The sequence below is a fragment of the Capricornis sumatraensis genome, chromosome 3 (genome assembly GCF_032405125.1).
Source record: "Capricornis sumatraensis isolate serow.1 chromosome 3, serow.2, whole genome shotgun sequence".
Lineage (NCBI taxonomy): Eukaryota > Metazoa > Chordata > Mammalia > Artiodactyla > Bovidae > Capricornis > Capricornis sumatraensis.
The window spans coordinates 70,831,172-70,852,915 of record NC_091071.1 but is presented as its reverse complement, the minus strand read 5'-3'; the positions used below and the strand labels follow the sequence as shown (position 1 = coordinate 70,852,915).

Genomic DNA, 21,744 nt, shown 5'->3' with positions numbered 1-21,744 from the left:
GTATAGGTTTTTGTGTGAATGTATGTTTTCAGCTCTCTTGGGTATATGAGAGTAGAATTGCTTGGTCATGTGGTATCTCTGTGGGCTTCCCTGGTGGCTCAGCTGGTAAAGAATCCACCTGCAGTGCGAGAGACCTGGGTTCTGTCCCTGGGTTGGGAAGATGTGCTGGAGAAGGGAACGGCTCCCCACTCCAGTATTCTGGCCTGGAGAATGCCATGGACCATATAGTCCATGGGGTCGCAAAGAGTCAGACACGACTGAGCACTCTTCATTTTCACTTTCATGGTAACTCTGTTTAACTTAAAAACGGCTGCACCGTTTTATATTTCTACCAGCTATGTATGAGAGTTTGTTGCTCTGTATTCTTGCCAACACTTATTTTACATTTCAAAAATTATAACCATCCAAATAGGTATAAAGTGGTATCTCATTGTGACTTTGATTTGCATTTTCCTAATGACTGATAGTATTGGCATCTTTTCTTGTGCTTATTTGTCATTTGTAGATCCTCTTTGGAGAAATGTCTATTCAAATCCTTTGCCTAATTTTTTAAAGAGAGGGTATCATGATTTATTTGTCCATGTTTAACTTAATACTTTCCCATTTCACTGACTCAATTTCTCCATAAAACATTACAATATTCTTTCGTGTGTGTGTGCTAAGTCACTTCACTCATGTCCTACTCTTTGCGACCCTATGAACTGTAGCCCGCCAGGCTCCTTTGTCCAAGGGATTCTTTAGGGAAGAATACTGGAGTGGGTTGCCATGCCCTCCCCCAAGGGATTTTCCCAACCCAGGGTCAAACTTGGGTCTCTTTACATTTCCTGCACTGGGAGACAGGTTCTTTACCACTAGCGCCATCCAGGAAGCTCACAGTATTCTTCCACAGTACCCTTATTTTAAGGGGAACATAGTCATTTGCAAGCTAAGATATTCACAGGCTGTTTATAGTACTCCTATGTTCTGCCCTCTTTTTTTTTATTGTGGCAAAATATGCATAACGTAATTTTTCTTTTTTACTGCTTTAACCCATTTTTAGGTATATAATTCAGTGACATTAAATACATACATTCTCAATGTTGTGCAACCATCCATTTCTGAAACTTTTATTTTTATCATTCTAAAAGAAACTCCATCCAATAATAACAGTAGGGAACTTACATTTTTAGGATCTCTTGAAATGGAATCCAGTTTACATCACATAAATTTATTTCAGCTTTGATTCATTTTCAGGAATATATTATATAGAGGGTGATATATTGTGTTCTTTAATTTTTATGACTATCACTAATTGTTGCTATTAGTTTGTGAAATGATTTCTTGAAATGGCAAATGTGGTTATTTTGAACATATGTATATTTTATTATTTTACATATATATAATACCCATAACTATTTTTATACATTGCATATACTTTGAAGTTGAGCATATATATATTTATATACTGTAAATTTATAAGGCTTATTATTTTAGGAAACTCAAGAATATACCCGAAATGTTGTTAGATATTGCCTTGAAGCTCTTCAAGACTGGTTTGATGCTATTAACTTCGTAGATGAGGTATGTATATTTTTGATTATGTAAAAGCATTTAAGAAAAGAAGTGTTAGATCTCATTTAACCTTGAAAATAATGAATGTATTTTCATGGGATAAGGGAAAGATGTCAGAATAAGCATGAAATCACTAGGCTTTATAAAAGGAGGAAGTAAGAGACCAATCATTTGTTATTTAGGGGATTCTACAGTACGTTAACTGTATTTGCTTATTTCCTAGAGAAGGATATATTTTTTAATGTTATTAAATGTGTATTTCTCAGGAGTGAATATCAGTTTCTTTCAGGGAGGAAAAAGTGGCAGTGCAAATGTGAATAGAATAGAGGAGATTGATGGAAAAGGCACCACAGCTTTATCAATTGGTCAGTGCTCTGTGGGTATGAGCAGAAGTAATTGTCATTGATAATGAACTGAGAAGAATTAAATAAAGAATTAAAGAAAAAAGAATGAAAGTTTAAGTAGCATTTGGGAATCAAACAATATGTCTTTTACGATGTTTAAAAGTTTCTTGTTTCTTAAAGTGCTTTGACATATTTGTTTCTGAAAACAACCCTGGTTAAGTAGGGAAGATATTGTTATCCTTTCCTTTTTCATAGATGTAAAATGGACATAGAGATATTAAGTGACTTGCCTGTAGTTTTATGGCAAACTACTAATAATTCTGGGTCTAGAGCCTACATCTCTCAACTGCTTGTCTGGTAGTATTTCAGCTGTACTAGCTGTTGGCAATGGAAAGAGCTTTAGAATTAGGCATACCTGAGTAAAATCTGTTGCTCTGCCACAAATCAAATAGCTGTGTCTTCTTGACAGTGTTTTTGTTTGTTTTAAAGCATTACCGAGTCTCTCTACTCATTTCTTTAAGATAATACTATTAGCCAGTGAGGATTGACCAAGAGGCATGTATTTCGTATGTGATAAATATTGGTTCTGTCAGACTGAGTATGGAGGTCAGAAGTTATTGCAGTAATCCAGCACAGATGAAGTAAAGAATAATTTTGAATTGAATTAAGACATATCAAACAATCACTTAGAACACAGGATGGAATAAATTTTTCCCAAAGTGTAGACCACTTAAGAATCCTGAAATTCTAAATATCATTTATGAGTGTATAGCAGAGCAACATTTATGAGTATATAGCAGAGTAGTTAGAGTCTTCTCTCATGAGAGGAAAGCAGAACATGTGTTCACCCAGCAAATATTTATTGAATGTTTACTATGTTCTAAACACTGGGGTTACAGTGATGAAAGGGTTCCTAATTTGAGGAAATGGAAGACAAGTAAATGGCTAATTTGATCAGAATGCTTCTGTATAAAGTTCTGACGAGGGTGCTATAGCGGAGAATAGAGTGGAGCATCTGATTTACCCTGAGGGACTCAGGAAAAACTTCCTAGTAGAAATGTCATTTCAGCAAAGTCTTACGGTACGTTAATCCAGCAGGAGCAAGTATATATAGCATTTGAGGCCAAGGGAAGAGCATATACAAAGGCTGTACTTACAGAGTATGAGTTTATATGACAATAGATAAGGCCAGAGAGTCCTGTCTCTCAAGAGTTGGACAGTTAAAGGAGGTTAAAACTATTGGGAGCCATTAAAAGATGATAAATGGAGAAGTACAGGGTTAAAGTAATGTTCAGTAAGACTATCTCCTGGCAGTATGAAAATTTAATATGCATTTAAAAACAGATTTAAGTAGATGTATTAATTAAGCTTCTTTTTAAAACACTTTTAAGGCAGCCTGATTTAAAGGAGCGATACTTTATTATGAGTACAGAGATCGTTCAGGGATCTTATGGCATTCTGGACTTCAGGAACTGAGTGGAATGCTGAACAGGAGCTCTTGTCTCTTGCTTTTCCTTGCTCTTTCTGCCTCATTCTTTTCTTCTCTTTCTGTAGATTGGTTTTTTGTGCTTTTTTTTTGCCTTTGTTAAACATTATCTTCCTATAATTGCCTTATATTGCAGTTTCAGCCATACTCCAAGAATCTCCACAGATGTCTTTAAATCCCAGTTCAGTTTTCAAGTGAGAGAGAACCTCATTGCCTATGATGGGATAGGGATCCCCTGCCCTGATCTAATCAGATGTGACTACTCTAAACTTGACTGGCAGGCTCCAATTCCTGTGTGTATGTATTTGGAAAGGGGGAAGGAAGGGACATTCTGAGAAGAGGGAGGTTTGTGAGCTAGACAGATACCACAAAAAGCTTCTTATAGAGGGTAAGAATAGAAGCAAAGGTTAGCACTGAAATCTGGGCACTAAATGTTGAGAGCCTGAGCTAAGGTTGGTTAGAGGCAATGTGGAAAGAGGAAAAAGTAGAATTAAGAGGTACTTAGAAAATCAAACACACTTTGACGCCTTATCAAGTGGAGGAGATTTGAGAAAAGGAAAGAGTTTACATTTCAGATTTCTATTACTGGCAATTTGCAGAAGAAACATTGAGAAAGATTGAGTTTTAGGGCAAAGATGCTGAGTTTGATCTGCACACAGTGTATTTGTGGTCCCCATGGGATGTTAAATAAATGTTGATGTTCGGTAGATACTTGAATGTAGGGTTTGGAGTTCAGGAGTTCAGGAGTGCTGAGATTTAGTAGTCATCTTGTGTTGGCAGTTGAAGCTATAAACTGAACGAAGTGTCTCAAATGGGAACAGTGGAAAGCTGAGAATGGAATCTAAGAAACACCTCGGTATATTTGGAAGGAGTGTTAAAAGAGTTTTTCAAGTAGCTTATTTGTGACATTGGACAAAGGGAGATTATGGAATGTAAAACTGCAGAAGAATGTGTGTTTAACATATGCTCAAGCCTTAAAAGACAAGATAGAGCCTATGGCTTAGCAATTAATAGAAATGTGTGTTGAGTTCTGTGTTCTTTTACTTGATCCTCACAGTTGTCCATCTGCTTATTATCTTCACTTTATGGATGGGGCAGCTTAGGCACAGAGAAGTAACTTGCTCTCAGTTTTATAGCTATAGGTGGCAGAGTCTGGATTTGAATGCATGCAAACCCAGCTTTTAAGAGCCTGCTCTTCACCACTGTTCTTGATGCCTTCAAAGGAAATTGAAGGAGATTCTGATTTAGCTAGTTAGTATATGTTATGTTAATCAAATGATGATAGTAGTATAGGGCAAACTTGCTTGATTTTTATTTTTGATTATGGTGAAATGCACATAAAATTTACCACCTTTTAAACCTTTTTTAAAGTATACAGTTATTCACATTCTTGTGCAACCAACCTCCAGAACTTTGTTTAGTAAAACTGAAACTCTGTCCCCAGCAAACTCAATAATCTCATTTTCCCTTACCCCCAGCCTCTGGCAGCCATCATTATACTTTGTGTCTCTATGATATTGACTGCTTGGCATACCTCAGTGGAATCATACAGTATATGTATTTTTGTGACTGGTTTATTTCACTTAGCATAATGTCTCGAAGGTTCATCCAAATTGCAGCATGTGTCAAACATTTATTAGAACAACTTTCTATAGATGGTTATTCACATGTTAAAGAGGATTTTTTTCTCATACTGGTTTTGGAAAAAACTCTTTCAGGGATGGTGACATTTCAAATCTTTATGACTCAATATGATACTATATTAGCATAATTATGAGAATGTTTTGGCTAGATTTTTTTAACAGGAGAAAACTACTAAAAATTTATAGAAGCATTAAAAACAAATGATATCTTTTAATGTTTCATTTTTCTTGTTTAAGAAAGACAACAATTTGTGTTTGCCCTTTAGCAATAGTGTGACCCATGGGAGTCACAGATTTAAAATACACTTTTTATAATATCCACAAGGATATCAAAGATCTTTGACGTGTACTGTACTAAGCTTTCCTATAGAGTCTGTGTTCACCACTGATACAGGGAGCATCTCATCCAGCTAGGTAAGCCCTTTAACTGCACTTCAGGATAGGGCTGTAGTCAGACCTTCAGATTATTCTGAATATAGCAGACTAGCTTCTCAGTTCACTACCTGTTAGCTTTAGGAAGGTACTTAAGTTTTTTAAAATTGAATTTCCCTATTCATAAAATTGGAATATTCAATTTCTACCCCATAGGGGTCTCCTAGGATTAAATTAAATATGAATAAAGTGCTTGTCAGCACAGTGACCGGCACACTCAGTGAATGTTAGTTGTGATTATTGTTTTTGTTATTATCATCACATTTGTTGTGCATGCATTTGAAGATTCTGAAATGGCTGACTGTAAAGTGAAACGTCTTCCATCCCTTGTTCTGTACGAGATGCATCAGAGGATTGAGTATATAGTTTGAGTATATAGTTTCTGCCTTTAAGGAACTTGCATTTGGGTCTTTAAATTGTAATACTTTTTTCTACAGTGGGGTTTTTAAACTATAACGTCTAAAATCTTACTTTTTGATAAAAAAAAAGTGTAGGCCAATAAATCAAGGTGGAAGTGTTGTTTTAGCATTTTAAAACCTTCTTTGAATTTGGTAAAGTATTATTTGACTTCTGGATTTTCTTTCTTTCCAGCCAGCACCTAACCAAGTTACTTTTCATCTGCCACTACATCGTTATTACGCTATGTTTTTGAGTAAGGTAAAAGTTTTCATTAAATACTCTGTTCATCTGTTTTATGAACACTGGGAAATATGTATTAAATTACTAACTTTTTTAATAACAATTTTTAGGCTGTGAAATGTCAAGAACTAGATTTGGATTCTGTTTTGCCAGATCAGGAAATGTTAATGAAACTAATGATTCACCCACTACAAATTCAGGTATGTATTTAGGCTTTTGGGCTGGCTGGAGTCCCTAGTGGCTCAGACGGTAAAGAACCTGTCTGCAATGCAGGAGACCTCATTTAAGGTTTCAGTGAATATTATAAATGTACCCAGGAGTCATCATGGAAACTTAACTCATATATAAGCTCCAAAAGAAGGAGTATATAAAATATAGTGTTTATTTTAAAATTATATATTTGAACTGAATATCCTAAATACTAGACAGAATATCAGGCTTATGCTATGATTAAGCTGTAAAATATTTTGAAATGATTGTTTATCGTAACATGATTTTATAAAGGTTGACTATAGATGACTTGTTTGTTCAATTAATTTTTGTTTTACTAGGCAAGTCTTGCTGAAATCCATAGCAATATGTGGGTGAGAAATGGTCTGCAGATCAAAGGACAAGCCATGACCTATGTCCAGTCTCATTTCTGTAATTCCATGATTGATCCTGACATTTACCTGTTACAGGTAAGCCAGTCTAGTGATGGAGATGTTGAACTTCAGAAGTATCTCATTTGTACCTGTGGGATTTTAATTTGTAGAGGTGACTAAATGAGGACACAGAGAGGTCAGTGCTATTGAAAGAAGAATTTTATTACTTACATTTTCCAAAGGGAGAGGGGCATGCCATGCCACACAGGACCAAAGGGGAAGCATTAGATTTTTGTCAGGAGACAGAAGGAATGAGGGGAAATCCTAGATCAGAAGCTTTATTGAGGTTTCCATAGGAAAGGCAAGGCAGGGCTAGGGAAGTAGTTTAGCATTGGCTGGTTTGAATCATCTTGGTGGGCTTTGGGGCATAAAGGCCATCCCCAGCTCTCTGGTACCTGACCTGGCCAAGGGGCCTGCAGATATATTGGCTTGGTCTGTGAGTTAAATAAAGGGCAAGAGTGACTTGCATATGAAAGACTTGCTTCCAGGTAAGCTGTTGGAACAAATACGATACAGAAAATAAGAGGAATGATAAACACAAGAAATAAAACTGGGGAATTTCCTCATGGTCCAGTGCTTAGGACTTGGTGCTTTCACTGTCAAGGGCCCAGGTTCAATCCCTAGTTGGGGAACTAAGATCCTGCAAGCCATGTGCATACCCAGAGGTGGTAAAGAGGAAGAAAAAAAGAAAAAGAGGCATTGAACCATGTCTAATATCATATAAGAAACGAATCACCAGTCTAGGTTCGATACAGGATACAGGATGCTCGGGGCTGGTGCCCTGGGATGACCCAGAGGGATGGTATGGGGAGGGAGGTGGGAGGGGGGTTCAGGATGGGGAACACATGTACACCCGTGGTGGATTCATGTTGATGTATGGCAAAACCAATACAATATTGTAAAGTAGCCTCCAATTAAATAAATTTAAATTAAAAAAAAGAAGAATACTGAATAAATAAATACTGACTACTGAGAAATAAACTTTGTGGGTTTTATTTTTATTTATTGATCTTTTAAAGGTTTGTGCATCTAGACTTGATCCAGATTATTTTATTTCATCTGTCTTTGAAAGGTAAGCATAGTTTTATTAATACAGGTATTAGGAAGTATTTGGAATTTAAGTTAATTTTGTCTTAACTTTAAAAAAATCTGTCTCAAATATTTTTTTAATAGATTTAAGGTAGTGGATTTGTTGACAATGGCTTCACAACATCAAAACACAGTACTTGATGCAGAGCATGAGAGATCCATGTTAGAAGGCGCTCTTACATTTCTTGTGATTCTTTTGAGTCTTCGTTTACATTTAGGTAAAAAGCACTAATACAAATACTTGGGTACCTCCCTTTCCTCCCCTTACCCTGTGGTAGTAACTGGTTTATGGAAAAAAAGGAAAGGATGCATTTCATACTCTTGACACAATATGTTTTACCGTTAATACTCCTTTTAGAATATTCTTTGAATGCTTACTTAAGGGAACTGCAAATAGCAGGGCAGTTAAACTGCAGTTATATTGGGGCATTGTTTTCTTTGCCCTATGATTTTTGAAGCATCTCATTTTTGGTAAAATAACTTAATTGTGTGGTAAGTTGTTTCTTTATAATATATAAATATTCAGATATATTAATTCTATTTTTAATTTTAGGAATGTCTGATGATGAGATTCTCAGAGCAGAGATGGTAGCCCAGCTGTGTATGAATGACAGAACACACAGTTCATTGCTGGACCTCATATCCTTTTAAGAGTTTAATTTTCTTTTAGTTGTAGGATCTAAATTACAAGTAATATTTATGGATTAAAATATATCACTTTCTGATTAAAACTTTTTTTTTTGAGGTTGGAAAATAATATGGAAAAAAACTCCCAATTTTTTTGTTCAATTCTGTGTTCAAGACCAGTGGCAGATTTGCTTCTAATCATCATCTCTCAGGGTGCTCTTGTTAGACTTTGTTTAAGCATCAGGACTCTGCTCTGGGCACCCCAAAACCTGACCTTCTAGGATAGCAGTAGTAAAAGGGAGCTGGGGTAAAAGGCAGCTAGGTCTGCTATATTTGTATAACCAGGATGGAATTCATCATTAAAATTTAGAGTTATATCTTATAATTATAGTTATATCTTATAATCAGAGTTTTAAACATTCTGAGTATTTTTTTCCTGAGAATTCAGTTTTAAACCAAGAGGCTTTGAAGGGCAAAGGCTATTGTCTACAAACTTTAAAACCTTAAGGTTCTCTATAGGACTGAGGATTCAGTGGACACTTTATTGTTTTTTTAAGGTATTCTTCATAAAGTTTTAGACAAAGGTTATCATGTTATTTAGTGGTAAAATTTGCTTTGTGAGTTTTTGAATTTACTTTGTACATTATGATTTTGTTTGAAATAATTGACTAAAATTTTATGAACTGGCTCCTATTAGAAAGTCTATTTGATAACCTTGAAGATTTTCTTAAGCAAACAACAGCTTGATACTGTTTGATGATTTCATTCAGCCTTTATGTGTATCACTGTGTATCAGTGCTGTAAAAGAGCAAAAGAATTCTCCATAACTTTGAATTTAGAAAAAATTATATAGCTTTAATGTGAAACCAATAGGAAAGGATCTAGGGTTTTCTGGTTTTCTTCTTTTTGAAAAATTTGCTTAGTATTTTTTCATTCTTATTTTGAGGAGGATATTTTGTGTCTTTTATGAAATAATCTTTGCTCATAAAAATCTGGGCTGATATTTAGTATACTGTCTTTGATTTTCAAAGACAAAGTATATAACATTATTTACAAATTGTTGAAAATGGAGATTAATTTTAAAAGGTTTTTTTTTTCATTTCCTAAAACTGTATTCTTTTGTTTTTGGGGAAATATACATCAGAACTACTTCAGCATATAATTTATTAGTAAGCTATTAATTAAGCTATCTTAAAAATAAGCTATTTTAAAAATTAAGCTGCATTAAGCTATTTAAAAAAATCACAGTTAATAAAGTTATTATTGAACTGTTGTATTATGTAGCCCTCTTGTGGCCAGCTTTATATATTACAGCCAATTCAGTTCAGTTGAGTTCAGTCTTAGTCATGTGAGACTCTTTGCGACCCCATTGACTGCAGCACACCAGGCTTCCCTGTCCATCACCCACTTACTGAGCTTGCTCAAACTCATGTCAGTTGAGTCAGTGATGCCATCCGACCATCTCATCCTCTGTCATCCCCTTCTCCTCCTGCCTTCCATCTTTCCCAGCATCAGGGTCTTTTCCAGTGAGTCAGTTCTTAGCATCAGGTGGCCAGAGTATTGGAGCTTCAGCTTCAGCATCAGTTCTTCCAATGAATACTTAGGACTGATTTCCTTTAGGATTGACTTTTTAGATCTCCTTGCAGCCCAAGGGACTCTCAAGAGTCTTCTCCAACTCCACAGTTCAAAGGCATCAATTTTTCGGTGCTCAACTTTCTTTATGGTCTCATATCCATACATGACTACTGGGAAAACCATATCTTTGACTAGCTGGACCTTTGTTGGCAAAGTAATGTCTCTGTTTTTTAATATACTGTCTAGGTTGGTCATGGCTTTCCTTCCAAGGAGTAAGCGTCTTAATTTCACGGCTGCAGTCACCATCTGCAGTCATTTTGGAGCCCCCCAAAATAAAGTCTGTCACTGCTTCCATTGTTTCCCTTTCTGTTTGCCATGAAGTGATGGGACTGGATGCCATGATCTTAGTTTTCTGAATGTTGAGTTTCAAGCCAACTTTTTCACTCTCCTCTTTCACTTTCATCAAGAGGCTCTTCAGTTCTTCTTTGCTTTCTGCCATAAGGATGGTGTCATCTGCATATCTGAGGTTATTGATATTTCTCCCAGCAATCTTGAATCCAGCTTGTGCTTCATCCAGCCTGGCATTTTGGATGATGTTCTCTACATATAAGTTAAATAAGCAGGATGACAATATACAGCCTTGATGTACTCCTTTCCCTGTTTGGAAACAGTCTGTTGTTCCATGTACTGTTCTGACTGTTGCTTCTTGACCTGCATACAGGTTTCTCAGGAGGCAGTAAGGTGGTCTGGTATTCCCATCTCTTTAAGAATTTTCCACAGTTTATTATGATCCACACAGTCAAAGGCTTTGTGTAGTCAGTAAAACAGAAGTAGAGTTTTTCTGAAACTCTCTTGCTTTTTTGATGATCCAAAGGATGTTGGCAATTTGATCTCTGGTTCCTCTGCCTTTTTTAAATCCAGCTTGACCCTCTGGAAGTTCACTGTTCACATACTGCTGAAGCCTGGCTTGGAGAATTTTGAGCATTACTTTGCTAGCTTGTGAGATGAATGCCATTGTGTGGTAGTTTGAGCATTCTTTGGCATTGCCTTTCTTGAGGGTTGTTTGGAAAGAAAACTGACCTTTTCCAGTCCTGTGGCCACTGCTGAGTTTTCCAAGTTTGCTGGCATATTGAGTGCAGCACTTTCACAGCATCATCATTTAGGATTTGAAATAGTTCACCTGGAATTCCATCACCTCCACTAGCTTTGTTCATAGTGATGCTTCCTAAGGCCCACTTGACTTTGCTTTCCAGGATGTCTGGTTCTAGTCCAGTGATCACACCATCGTGGTTATCTGGGTCATGAAGATCTTTTTTGTATAGTTCTTCTGTGTATTCTGGCCACCTCTTCTTAATATCTTCTGCTTCTGTTAGGTCCATACCATTTCTGTCCTTTATTGTGCCCATCTTTGCATGAAATGTTCCCTTGGTATCTCTAATTTTCTTGAAGAGAACTCTAGTCTTTCCCATTCTGTTATTTTCCTCTGTTTCTTTGCATTGATCACTGAGGAAGGCTTTGTTATCTCTCCTTGCTATTCTTTGGAACTCTGCATTCAAATGAATATATCTTTCCTTTTCTCCTTTGCCTTTCACTTCTCTTCTTTTCACAGCTATTTGTAAGGCCTCCTCAGACAACCATCTTGCCTTTTTGCATTTCTTTTTCTTGGGAATGGTCTTGATCACTGCCTCCTGTACAGTGTCACGAATCTCCATCCATTGTTCTTCAGGCATTCTATCAGATCTAATCCCTTGAATCTGTTTGTCACTTCCACTGTATAATCATAAGGGATTTGATTTAGGTCATACCTGAATGGTCTAGTGGTTCCCCCCTCTTTCTTCAATTTAAGTCTGAATTTGGCAATAAGGAGTTCATGATCTAAGCCACAGTCGGCTCCTGGTCTTGTTTTTGCTGGCTATATAGAACTTCTCCATCTTTGGCTGCAAAGGATATAGTCAGTCTGATTTCGGTATTGACCATCTGGTGATGTCCATCTGTAGAGTCTTCTCTTGTGTTGTAGGAAGAGGGTGTTTGCTGTGACCAGTGCATTCTTTTGGCAAAACTCTGTTAGCCCTTGCCCTGCTTCATTTTGTACTCCAAGGCCAAACTTGCCTGTTACTCCAGTTATCTCTTGACTTCCTACTTTTGCATTCCAGTCCCCTGTGATGAAAAGGACATCTTTTTGGGGTGTTAGTTCTAGAAGGTCTTGTAGGTCTTTATAGAACCGTTCAACTTCAGCTTCTTCAGCGTTACTGGTTGGGGCATAGACTTGGATTACTGTGATATTGAATGGTTTGCCTTGGAAACAAACAGGGATCATTCTGTCGTTTTTGAGATTACACCCAAGTACTGCCTTACAGACTCTTCTGTTGACTATGAGGGCTTCTCCATTTCTTCTAAGGAATTCTTGCCCGTAGTAGTAGATACAATGGTCATCTGAGTTAAATTCACCCATTCCAGTCCTTTTAAGTTCGTTGATTCCTGAGATGTCGACATTCACTCTTGCCATCTCTTGTTTGACCACTTGCAATTTACCTTGATTCATGGACCTAACATTCAGGTTTGTAGGCAATACTGTTCTTTACAGCATCGGACTTTACTTTCATCATCAATCACATCCACAGTTGAGTGTTGTTTTTGCTTTGGCTCTGTCTCTTCATTCTTTCTGGAGTTATTTCTCCACTGATCTCCATTAGCATATTGGACACCTACTGACCTGGGGTGTTCATTTTTCAGTGTCCTGTCTTTTTGCCTTTTCATACTGTTCATGGGGTTCTCAAGACAGGAATATTTTAGCAAAGAAAGTTGGAAACTAATACCTTAATAAGATTATAAATCTGACTTTTAGTTATTAATTTTTTTTCTTGACACATGCATCATATTCCAGAAAATCCAAATCCTAAAAGTGGTATTATTCCAGGAAGTTATAGCTTTGAATCAGTTTTATCAGCGGTAGCTGATTTTAAGGCTCCTGTTTTTGAACCTGGAGGTTCTATGCAACAAGGCATGTATACTCCTAAAGGTACGTTTATATCTATGAATGTATTTTTCAAATATCAGGTTTTTTGAAGGCTCATTGTGTATACTGAAACAAAATGTTTGCCTTTTATTTCCTTAGCTTTGGTTTCCCCCTCAACTTTCTTACATGTATGTTTGTCTTTTTCAGTATACCGTGATACATATTCCTTTTATTTAAAAATCTATGATTTATGTTATAGTAAGACTTCTGAGATGAGTCTAAATTATAAAAGGAACTTTATCTATGAACACCAGTTTATGTTTGTAAGTGAATGAGCTTGAAATTATGATGTAAAATATATACTTAAAAACACTCTGAGTGTATTTGCCCTTTAAATTTGATTTTGAAATAGTTGTCACTACCCTAAGTTTAATTTGAAACAGTTAAAAATCTATATGGAATAGTGATAATGTTCTCATATGTTTTAAACCTTCATAAATACATAGAAACCTTTTCCTTAAATGATTGGTTTTCTAAGGTTTTCTCCCTGGCTTTGTAGAGACATGCTTGATAAAAGCCAGAAGTAGGTGAAATTTTTATCCATGACCTTTTCTTCTTCACTGTCACATATTCATTAAATTGAAATTTTGAAGAAAGTAGAGGTTACAGGTTTCTTGCACCCCTGACCCCTGACATTGGTTGTCTAAGTGAAAAAATGATGCCCACTTTGAAGTTGTAAATAACATGTACTGTGTTTGATAAAAGGCACCAAAATAAGCCTTATCTTGTGGGAATTTTCAGAGAGTTCACAAAGGAAGCAAGAACAATCCAGGATCTCTGGTTGGAATGTATTCCATTAAAGGAAAAGCACAGTATTTCTTTATTGTAGAGAACACTTTGTATCTAAAATTTAGATGTACTTAGAAGTAGGATGATGTTCTTGTATAGTGCTACGCTTATTAATAACGTGTGATGTGAGCATTACCTTTGTCAGACTTATTCATGTTGGGGTCCTTATTAAAATACAATTTTCTATCCCTAAACCCCAGTCTGCTCTCGTCTAGATTTCTGGGGATAGATTGTGGAAATCTGCTTTTTTACCAATCTCTATAGGATGGTTGTCACACAGTAAATTTTGAGACACTGAGGCAGAGCACTGGACATTTGAAATTAGAATCAAGAAACTGAGTGTCACATTCACATAAAATACTGAATTGTATCAGCTAGTTGTGTGACGTTGAGAAAGTCAGTTTTTTATCTTTGGATTTGACTTCTTTGTAAAATAAAAGTTGGAATGGATGAGTTGTTTTTAACCTTTTTAAAAAAACTATTTAAAATAAATTTGCAGTTTTGGGGAATTAAGCCTTAAATGAATTTATTTCACAAAAGCAATGAAAGCAGGCCTACTCTTGTTAACATGAGTGTGGGTAGTGGACATCGCTTCTCATCTGTTTTACCATTTCCTTGCTCCAGAAGTTGTTTGGTTGCTAAGTTGTGTCCTACTCCATTGTGATCCCATGAACTGTAGCCTGCCAAACTCCCCTGTTCATGGGATTTCCAAGGCAAGACTACTAGAGTGGGTTGCAGTTTCCTTCTGTAAGAGATCTTCTCAACCCAGGGATTGGACCTGTGTCTCCTGCATTGGCAGGCAGATTCTTTACCCTTGAGCCACGAGGGAAGTTCAGTCAAATTAAACTTTACCATCTTTAAAATTTAAGATATACTGAAATGTAATTAGTCATTAGAGACTCAATTGTAAAGAATCTCCTGCCAGTGCAGGAGACAAGGAGACATGGGTTCGATCTCTGGGGAGATCCCCTGGAGGAGGAAATGGCAACCCACTCCAGTATTCTTGCCTGGAAAATTCCGTGGACAAAGAAGCCTGGCGGGCTACAGTCCATGGGGCTGCAGAAAAGTCAGATACGACTGAGCGACTCAGCGTGCACGCACAGTCGTTAGAGATCGACTTGATTCCTAAGAAGTCATCAGTGTTTTCTTTCTGCTCTCTTTTGAATGATAGCTGAAGTCTGGGATCACGAATTTGACCCCGTCATGGTCATTCTTCGAACAGTTTACCGTAGAGACGTGCAGTCTGCGATGGACAGATACACAGCATTGTAAGTCTGTTATATTGATTAGTATAATAATGGATATCTCCTGTTTATAAAAAAAAAATTCAGTTGTAACACAAATGTGATAATGCTCTCATTAAAGTATACTTAAAGTCTTCAGAGGAAAGAAATATTTTAAGATTAAAAAAGAATGTGGCTGAGATTTAGATTCTCTAGATCTTGATCCAAAATCTGACATTAATCTGATAAAAATAAATTATAGAAAGCACTAATAAGCATAAAAAATAACAAACGTGTATAGTTGCTGTTTGACCAGTGGAGTGCAAAGCTGGATTTTGTGCTGTTCTGCTTTTAAACCAGTAGAGGAGGCACTAGTTAAAAGAATGAAATGGTCTCATGTCAGAGACGGTGGGTAACTACAAAAAGTGTGGTAACACTGCTGTATTCTCAACAACTGGGAAAATAGCCAAAGCAAAGTGAATTTTCTATGTAAATGTTTAACAAAATAGTTAAAATGTTGATAATTGCAGAAAAGTTTTGAGGCTATCTTTTTAATGGAGAATTCAGTCTTGTATATTATTGTTGTATATTGCTTTTTAATGTATTATTGTATTGGCCAAAAAGTTCTTACGGGGTCTTTGCTGCTGGTCACTGGTTGAGAATCTGTCTTCAGTGCAGGAGATGTGGGGACGTGGGTTCGATCCCTAAGTCAGGGAGATCCCCTGGGGAAGAAGTGGCATCCCCCTATGGTATTCTTGCCTGGGTAATCCCATGGACAGAGGAGCCTGGTAGGCCACAGTCCATGGGTTGGCACAGAGTTGGACACGACTGAGCAACTGAACAACAGCAAGAACAAAAAATTTGTTCAGGCTCTTCCATAAGAGTTTACTGAAAGACCTGAATCAGTGTTTTGGCCAACCCAATATTTCCTCCTGTTTTTAAACATTAAATGGTTAATGTATTGCTGAGCATTATAGAATATCATCTTTTCATTTGTGCTTAGTTCATTTGTGTGCAAACATTTTGAAAACAAGTTTGAAATGATTTAAATGTATTTGATCTTGAGAAAATATTTGTTCATATAACTATCAAAGTGTAAATACAGATATTGGGTATAATTGAAACTTCTCTTTGCCAAGACTTTGTAGTAATAGATATATGTTGAATTTAAGAACCATAATAGATACATCTGAAGAAAGTTTATAATGCAGAATTTTAGCATGCTCTCCACTCCCTTCGGAGAAGGCAACGGCAACCCACTCCAGTACTCTTGCCTGGAAAATCCCATGGACAGAGGAGCCTGGTGGGCTGTAGTCCATGGGGTCACTAAGAGTCGGACACAACTGAGCGACTTCACTTTCACTTTTCACTTTCATGCGTTGGAGAAGGAAATGGCATTTCTCTCTACTTTTCTCTAAAACTCTTGGGGAGATAGCCTTAGATTCTCCTTTCTTAGCAACTTCTTTATATAGTTTTTGTACAGTTGTGTAACTATTTGTTTGCTTTTTACAACTATTTTTTTGCTTTTTTTTGTTTGTTTTCTTATTACTTGAAGGAAGTTATTTTTGTCTGTTTCTCTTTTATATCTTCAGAATCTGTCTCATTGCTGGCACGTAATTGACATTCACAGTGTTGTTCATTGAGTAAATAAATTTGAAATTGTTCATGCTGAAAATGAAAGATGGGTGGGAGGAAGCATTTCCATGGAAAACCTAGTCTGGCCTTCATAAATACTGTTTGTTGTCTTAAGTGGCTCTGCTTTTTTTCAGGGGGAGTGTGTGGTAGCTTGTCATTGAATATGTAAGAAGTAAATATATAGTTAATTTTATTATTCTGCTTTACTTTGTAATACATAGCAATTTGGACTAGGATTGGCCTGAAGCTTTCCAGGCCTTGAAAGAGTCATTAAATACTTAACGTAATCAGTTTTAAAAGTGAAATTCAATTTGACAATGCACATTTATTGAGTAAGGGCTTCCCAGGTGGCTCTGTGGTAAGGAATCCATTTGCCAGTGCAGGAGATGCAGGGCATGTGGGTTTGATCCTGGGGTTGGGAAGATCCTGTGAAGGAAGAAATGGCTACTGATTCCAGTACTCTTGCCTAGAGAATCCCATGACACAGGATCCTGGCAGGCTACAGCCATGGGGTCGCAAACGCGACTGAACACACACACATGCATTTACTGAGTGCATTATTAAATACCAGGCACTGTGTGAAGCAAAGAGAACTGTGGTCTTTTATTTTTCAAATAGAAGATTTTTACTTGAGCTTTGAGAAGTTAATTTCCTTCATTTAGACCAGTGGTTCCCAGTCAGAATGAATTTTGTCCTCCAGGGGATATTTGCCATTGTCTACAGACTTCAGAGGGCTAAAATTAACATGTAGCATAGGCTAAGTCTGGTCCCCACGACTAAGAATTTCTGGCCTTGAATGTCATTAGTGTCAAGGTTGAGAAAGCTGGTTTAAACCTATACTGACATACAGGTAACCTTTTCTGTTTGTAGGTACCTTGTATTTTCTGACTTATTTTGTGTTATTAGTTGTTTAGAACCATGTCATATTTTGACTTGTAACTGCTTTGCATAGAGAAAACCATATTCTTAGAACTGTTTTTATTAAATTTCCTCTCTCCTATTTTGCTTTATATTTTTTCTCATTCTCTCATTCTCCTCATTTTGTTTTTGAATTCCTGTACAATGCCTTTATAGTTTCTTAGAAATATTTCTGAAATGTTGTGATGTTTCTTGACAGTTTGAAAATCTTTGTTTTAAAGAAACAAAGAATAATAACAGAAATACATGTTAGCTTCATATTAAAATCATTTTCATGTAAATCTGTGAAATTTTACGTACAAACTTTAGTAACCCAATAATATTTTGTATATTTAAAATAAATATGGATATGAATATGTTTGTATCTATGTAAAACTTATTTGTTTTAAAATTTATTTTGTATATGAAATATAACATCTCTTTCTTTTATTGATATGTCTTATATGATAGCATAATTGACTGGTTCACTTTTTATTATAACACAACTGGGAAATAACCCTAAAGTGTGGGGCTTATTGGCTATTGGTCATTTTCATCTTATTTTAGTTTTAAGGAACAAAAGTGGTGAAACTGACTTTACCTAGTGTGATTTTTTTTTTTATTTCAAGAAGGTAATAGGTGTTTTGAAGAATTATGGAGAAAATGAATAGGTAAATTAAGGCTGTTGTGTCTCCAGAATCTACCTGGTTACTAGGCACTTTGTAGATAATCAGTAATTGCTAAATGAATGAAAATTAAGTTTCTTTAATTTTTTTGTGCCAAGAGTTTAAGTGAAAGTAAGCCATTTTCTTTGTGTGATGCTTCGATCTTTGCTGGAAAATTGCTGTAAAAAGCCTTCAAGATCTTCTCTGCAGCTTCTGTAGAAATGTCTTGGGGGCCATCACTGCAAGAGGGAGCTGGGCAGTAGCAAGAGGAGGGCTAAAAAAGCGAAGGTGGCTCATCTCGCTCTCCTGACTCCCTTCCAAAATACCCTTTAGTGGACAGTTCAGCTTTTAAAGTGAAAAATCAAACAAAACCCAACAAGAACAAAACAAACCAACAGTTGGAAAACCATTTATTCAGTTTAGTATTATATTTTATATACGAGGACATTGTGGTCCAGAGAAGTTCAGTTAATGGCAGTGTTGGAACTATAATCTAGGCCATTTCCAAAAGACAAATGTGGTTTTTATATAGTGTTTATTTTAAATTCAGCTGGAAAGCAAATTTTTTGAACTCTAATTTCTGATACTTATGTTGCTTCCCATCTTGAAGGTTAGCGGTTGTTGGCCCATGTTTTAAAGTATGTTGTATGAGTTTATACATGTCATTTTTGTCTCAAACTAGTCAGTAATTAGGTGTTGGTTTGAGTCACTTAAAATTTTTTTTCTGTCATGTAGCTTTTTGTTTACATTATTCCATTAATGATTTTGAAAAGAGCAGTCAAATGATGTTACCTGCTGCCTTAAACAAATATCTAACCTTTATGTCAGAACACTTTATTAATCTAGGCATTGCATATTTAGGGGCCTAGTGCTTAAAGCAAACAAATAAAAGCTAAAAATTGCTTTTCTGTGCTAAATGAAATATAATTAAAACATTTTATTATATACTATTGGAATTATTTTTAAAATTATGCTTATATGTAGCCACTATAGTATTATACAGAAACCAGTTTTTTTCTTTTTTTTTGTAAGCAATGTAATGACACCCTCTTCTTGAATCATAGATGCAGCTTATTTCTCTGGTATGTTAATGGTAATTTTTTTTTGTTTAAGCAGAGAAGGGTTTATTGCAGGACCAAGCAAAAAGAACAAGAGGCTTGTGCTCTAGAAAACCCCAAATTCCCCCATGGTTTTTAGAGAGAAGTTTTTATAGGCAAAATTTGTGGGGAGGGCTACAGGATATGTGACTTTTTTCTGATTGTTTTGTGGTAAGGTAATAGGGGGGTGCCCCAGAAACCTTGAGCTCATCCTGAAGTCACCATTCTCCTCTTGGGTGGTAGCCCCAGTTCCTAGATTTATGGCTGTTGTCTCCATTTCCTTCATGTCCCAGGGATCCTTCTTTTGGTCCATAAAGGTAACCACGTCTGGCTTACAGACAGGATCTAGGGAGACCAAGTGTAGTTCCCATTGAGTGATGTCCATAAATTCCCACTCATCCTGAGTAAGTTCTATGGCTACATCCTGGAATATCAGCAGTTTCCTGAGAAGCTGCCATTTCCTCTTCTTTCTCTTGCCTGTATTGTTTTTTCTCATCAATATTATGTTGAGGAATCATATCAGCATCTTAAGAGTCTGCCTTTGCTCTCAACATACCCACAGACAGAAGGATCTTGAAATGCCTAAAAAGCCAGCTTAGCCTATCCTTGTCTCAGAAGATATTCAGGAAAAATCAACTCCTGTATGGAGACCAGACTATGAGTTAGTTCTTTCCTTTTTGTCGTGTTCTTGTCTCATTCAGATGTCAGGAAATTCTGCTAATATGGCTATGTGGGCTGCACTAATTTTCCCCTTGCAAACCTATGTTATATAGGCTTAACAGGAAAGCATTTTGCCTCTTCTTGTAATTTTTATCTTTAAGACTTTCTTTCCCCTAGCTGCATAACATCCTTTTCCCTTTAGCTGAGTCTTCCACTGTTAGGTCTCTAGCTTTCATGTTGGAGACGTTCCTAGGATAGCTAATGATTCTGGCTGCTTGTGAGGAAGAGCTAGCTCTCAGTGCCTTGGTGGATGTTGTGGATCCTACAACACTCTGGGGTGATTTGAGCAAGCAGGTTTGTTGAGAAGCCCCTATGTTAGTCTCTTGAAACTTTCTTTTTGGTGTTGTAAGATTTCTCAAAGCAGTATTTTCAAATATTGCCCAGAATATAGTGGTCTGACTGCCATTATTTTGTAAATGAAATGGAGTCAAAGCCTAAGTATTCTGAATCAAAATGCATTTGATGACTTTAACCGCATATCCTCCCACCCTAAACCATGCTTGTGTTTTACCTTCTTCAGAGATGAATTCTCCAGCCAGAATTCTGTTGGGATGGGGTGAAGCAGTTTTCATCCAGTCCTCATTTTAGCCTCCTATCTCCTCAACTCCAGCTTCCTAGGTGGCTCAGTGGTAAAGAATCCACCTGCCAGAGCAGGAGACAGGAGAGATGCGGGTTTGATCCCTGTGTTGGGAAGATCCCCTGGAGGAGGAAACGGCAACCCCCTCCAGTATTCTTGTTGGGATAATCCCATGGACAGAGAAGCCTGGCGGGCTACATACAGTCCATGGGGTCGCAAAGAGTTGGACATGACTGAGCACGCAAGCACACGCTCAACTCCCAATGATTGAAGTACCAGGTGCTTCCAGTTTCTGAGCCTTTTAAGTATTCTGCAGAGTAATTGGGGTTGATTTTCAGCCTTCTCCCTTGCCTTCTTGTGATTTGGCTTTCTTAGGTTTACTAGAATCATCCACATAGCCACTTGCTTTCCGATTAACAAAATTTTTGTTTTCTTTTCCTTTTTGGATTTTCCTCATCCTGTGTTTTTCATCTTAAAGAAAAAATACTGTTACTATATTTTCATTGGAGTTTTGAGTGAAAGTAAAATTAAATATTTATGTTCATTATGTCATTTTAACTTTGAATGCTGAATGTATGACATACATTCTCTGGATTACTGGGTGAAATTGAGCTTTTAAAAAAAACTTCTTAATTTCCCTCCATGATTCTTGCATTGAAAGTGGTGTATGGATTATCTTTGATGGTTTTTTGGTTAGATTGTCTAAATTTTATTAGTTCTCAAGTTTTATTTTTTTATATTTGGATCTTTAATCCACCTGGAGTTGATTTTTATAGAGTGAAGTAGTGGTGTATTTTTTTCCCCGTGCAGAAAACCAGCTCCAGGACTATTTACTGAAGAATCCATGATTTTCTCACTGATTTATAATGCTAATTCTGTCATATACAGTTGATCCTCATTATTTTCAAATTCTATATTTGCTAATTTGATTACTTGGTAAATTTATTTGTAAACCTTGAATCAATACTCAGAGCACCTTACTGGTTATTTTCAGATTTGAGTGGATGTGCAGAGGGCACCTAGATTCAAGTGGGAAAAAGCAAAACTCTGCCCTCTTGTTTCAGCTCGTACTATAGACAAGTGTCCTTTTCATGG

General features: G+C 36.6%; 1 protein-coding gene across 1 annotated transcript in view; it reads left to right on the top strand.

Moving 5' to 3' along the window:
* Positions 1 to 21,744, top strand: part of UBR3 (ubiquitin protein ligase E3 component n-recognin 3) — a 196,147-nt gene that overhangs the window by 77,566 nt on the left and 96,837 nt on the right. The window contains exons 11-19 of the mRNA XM_068967177.1: positions 1,474 to 1,560; positions 6,048 to 6,113; positions 6,206 to 6,295; positions 6,647 to 6,775; positions 7,759 to 7,811; positions 7,913 to 8,046; positions 8,382 to 8,466; positions 12,907 to 13,049; positions 15,007 to 15,103. Of these exons, the coding sequence (XP_068823278.1) occupies positions 1,474 to 1,560; positions 6,048 to 6,113; positions 6,206 to 6,295; positions 6,647 to 6,775; positions 7,759 to 7,811; positions 7,913 to 8,046; positions 8,382 to 8,466; positions 12,907 to 13,049; positions 15,007 to 15,103 (884 nt within the window). The remainder of the gene's footprint in view (positions 1 to 1,473; positions 1,561 to 6,047; positions 6,114 to 6,205; positions 6,296 to 6,646; positions 6,776 to 7,758; positions 7,812 to 7,912; positions 8,047 to 8,381; positions 8,467 to 12,906; positions 13,050 to 15,006; positions 15,104 to 21,744) is intronic.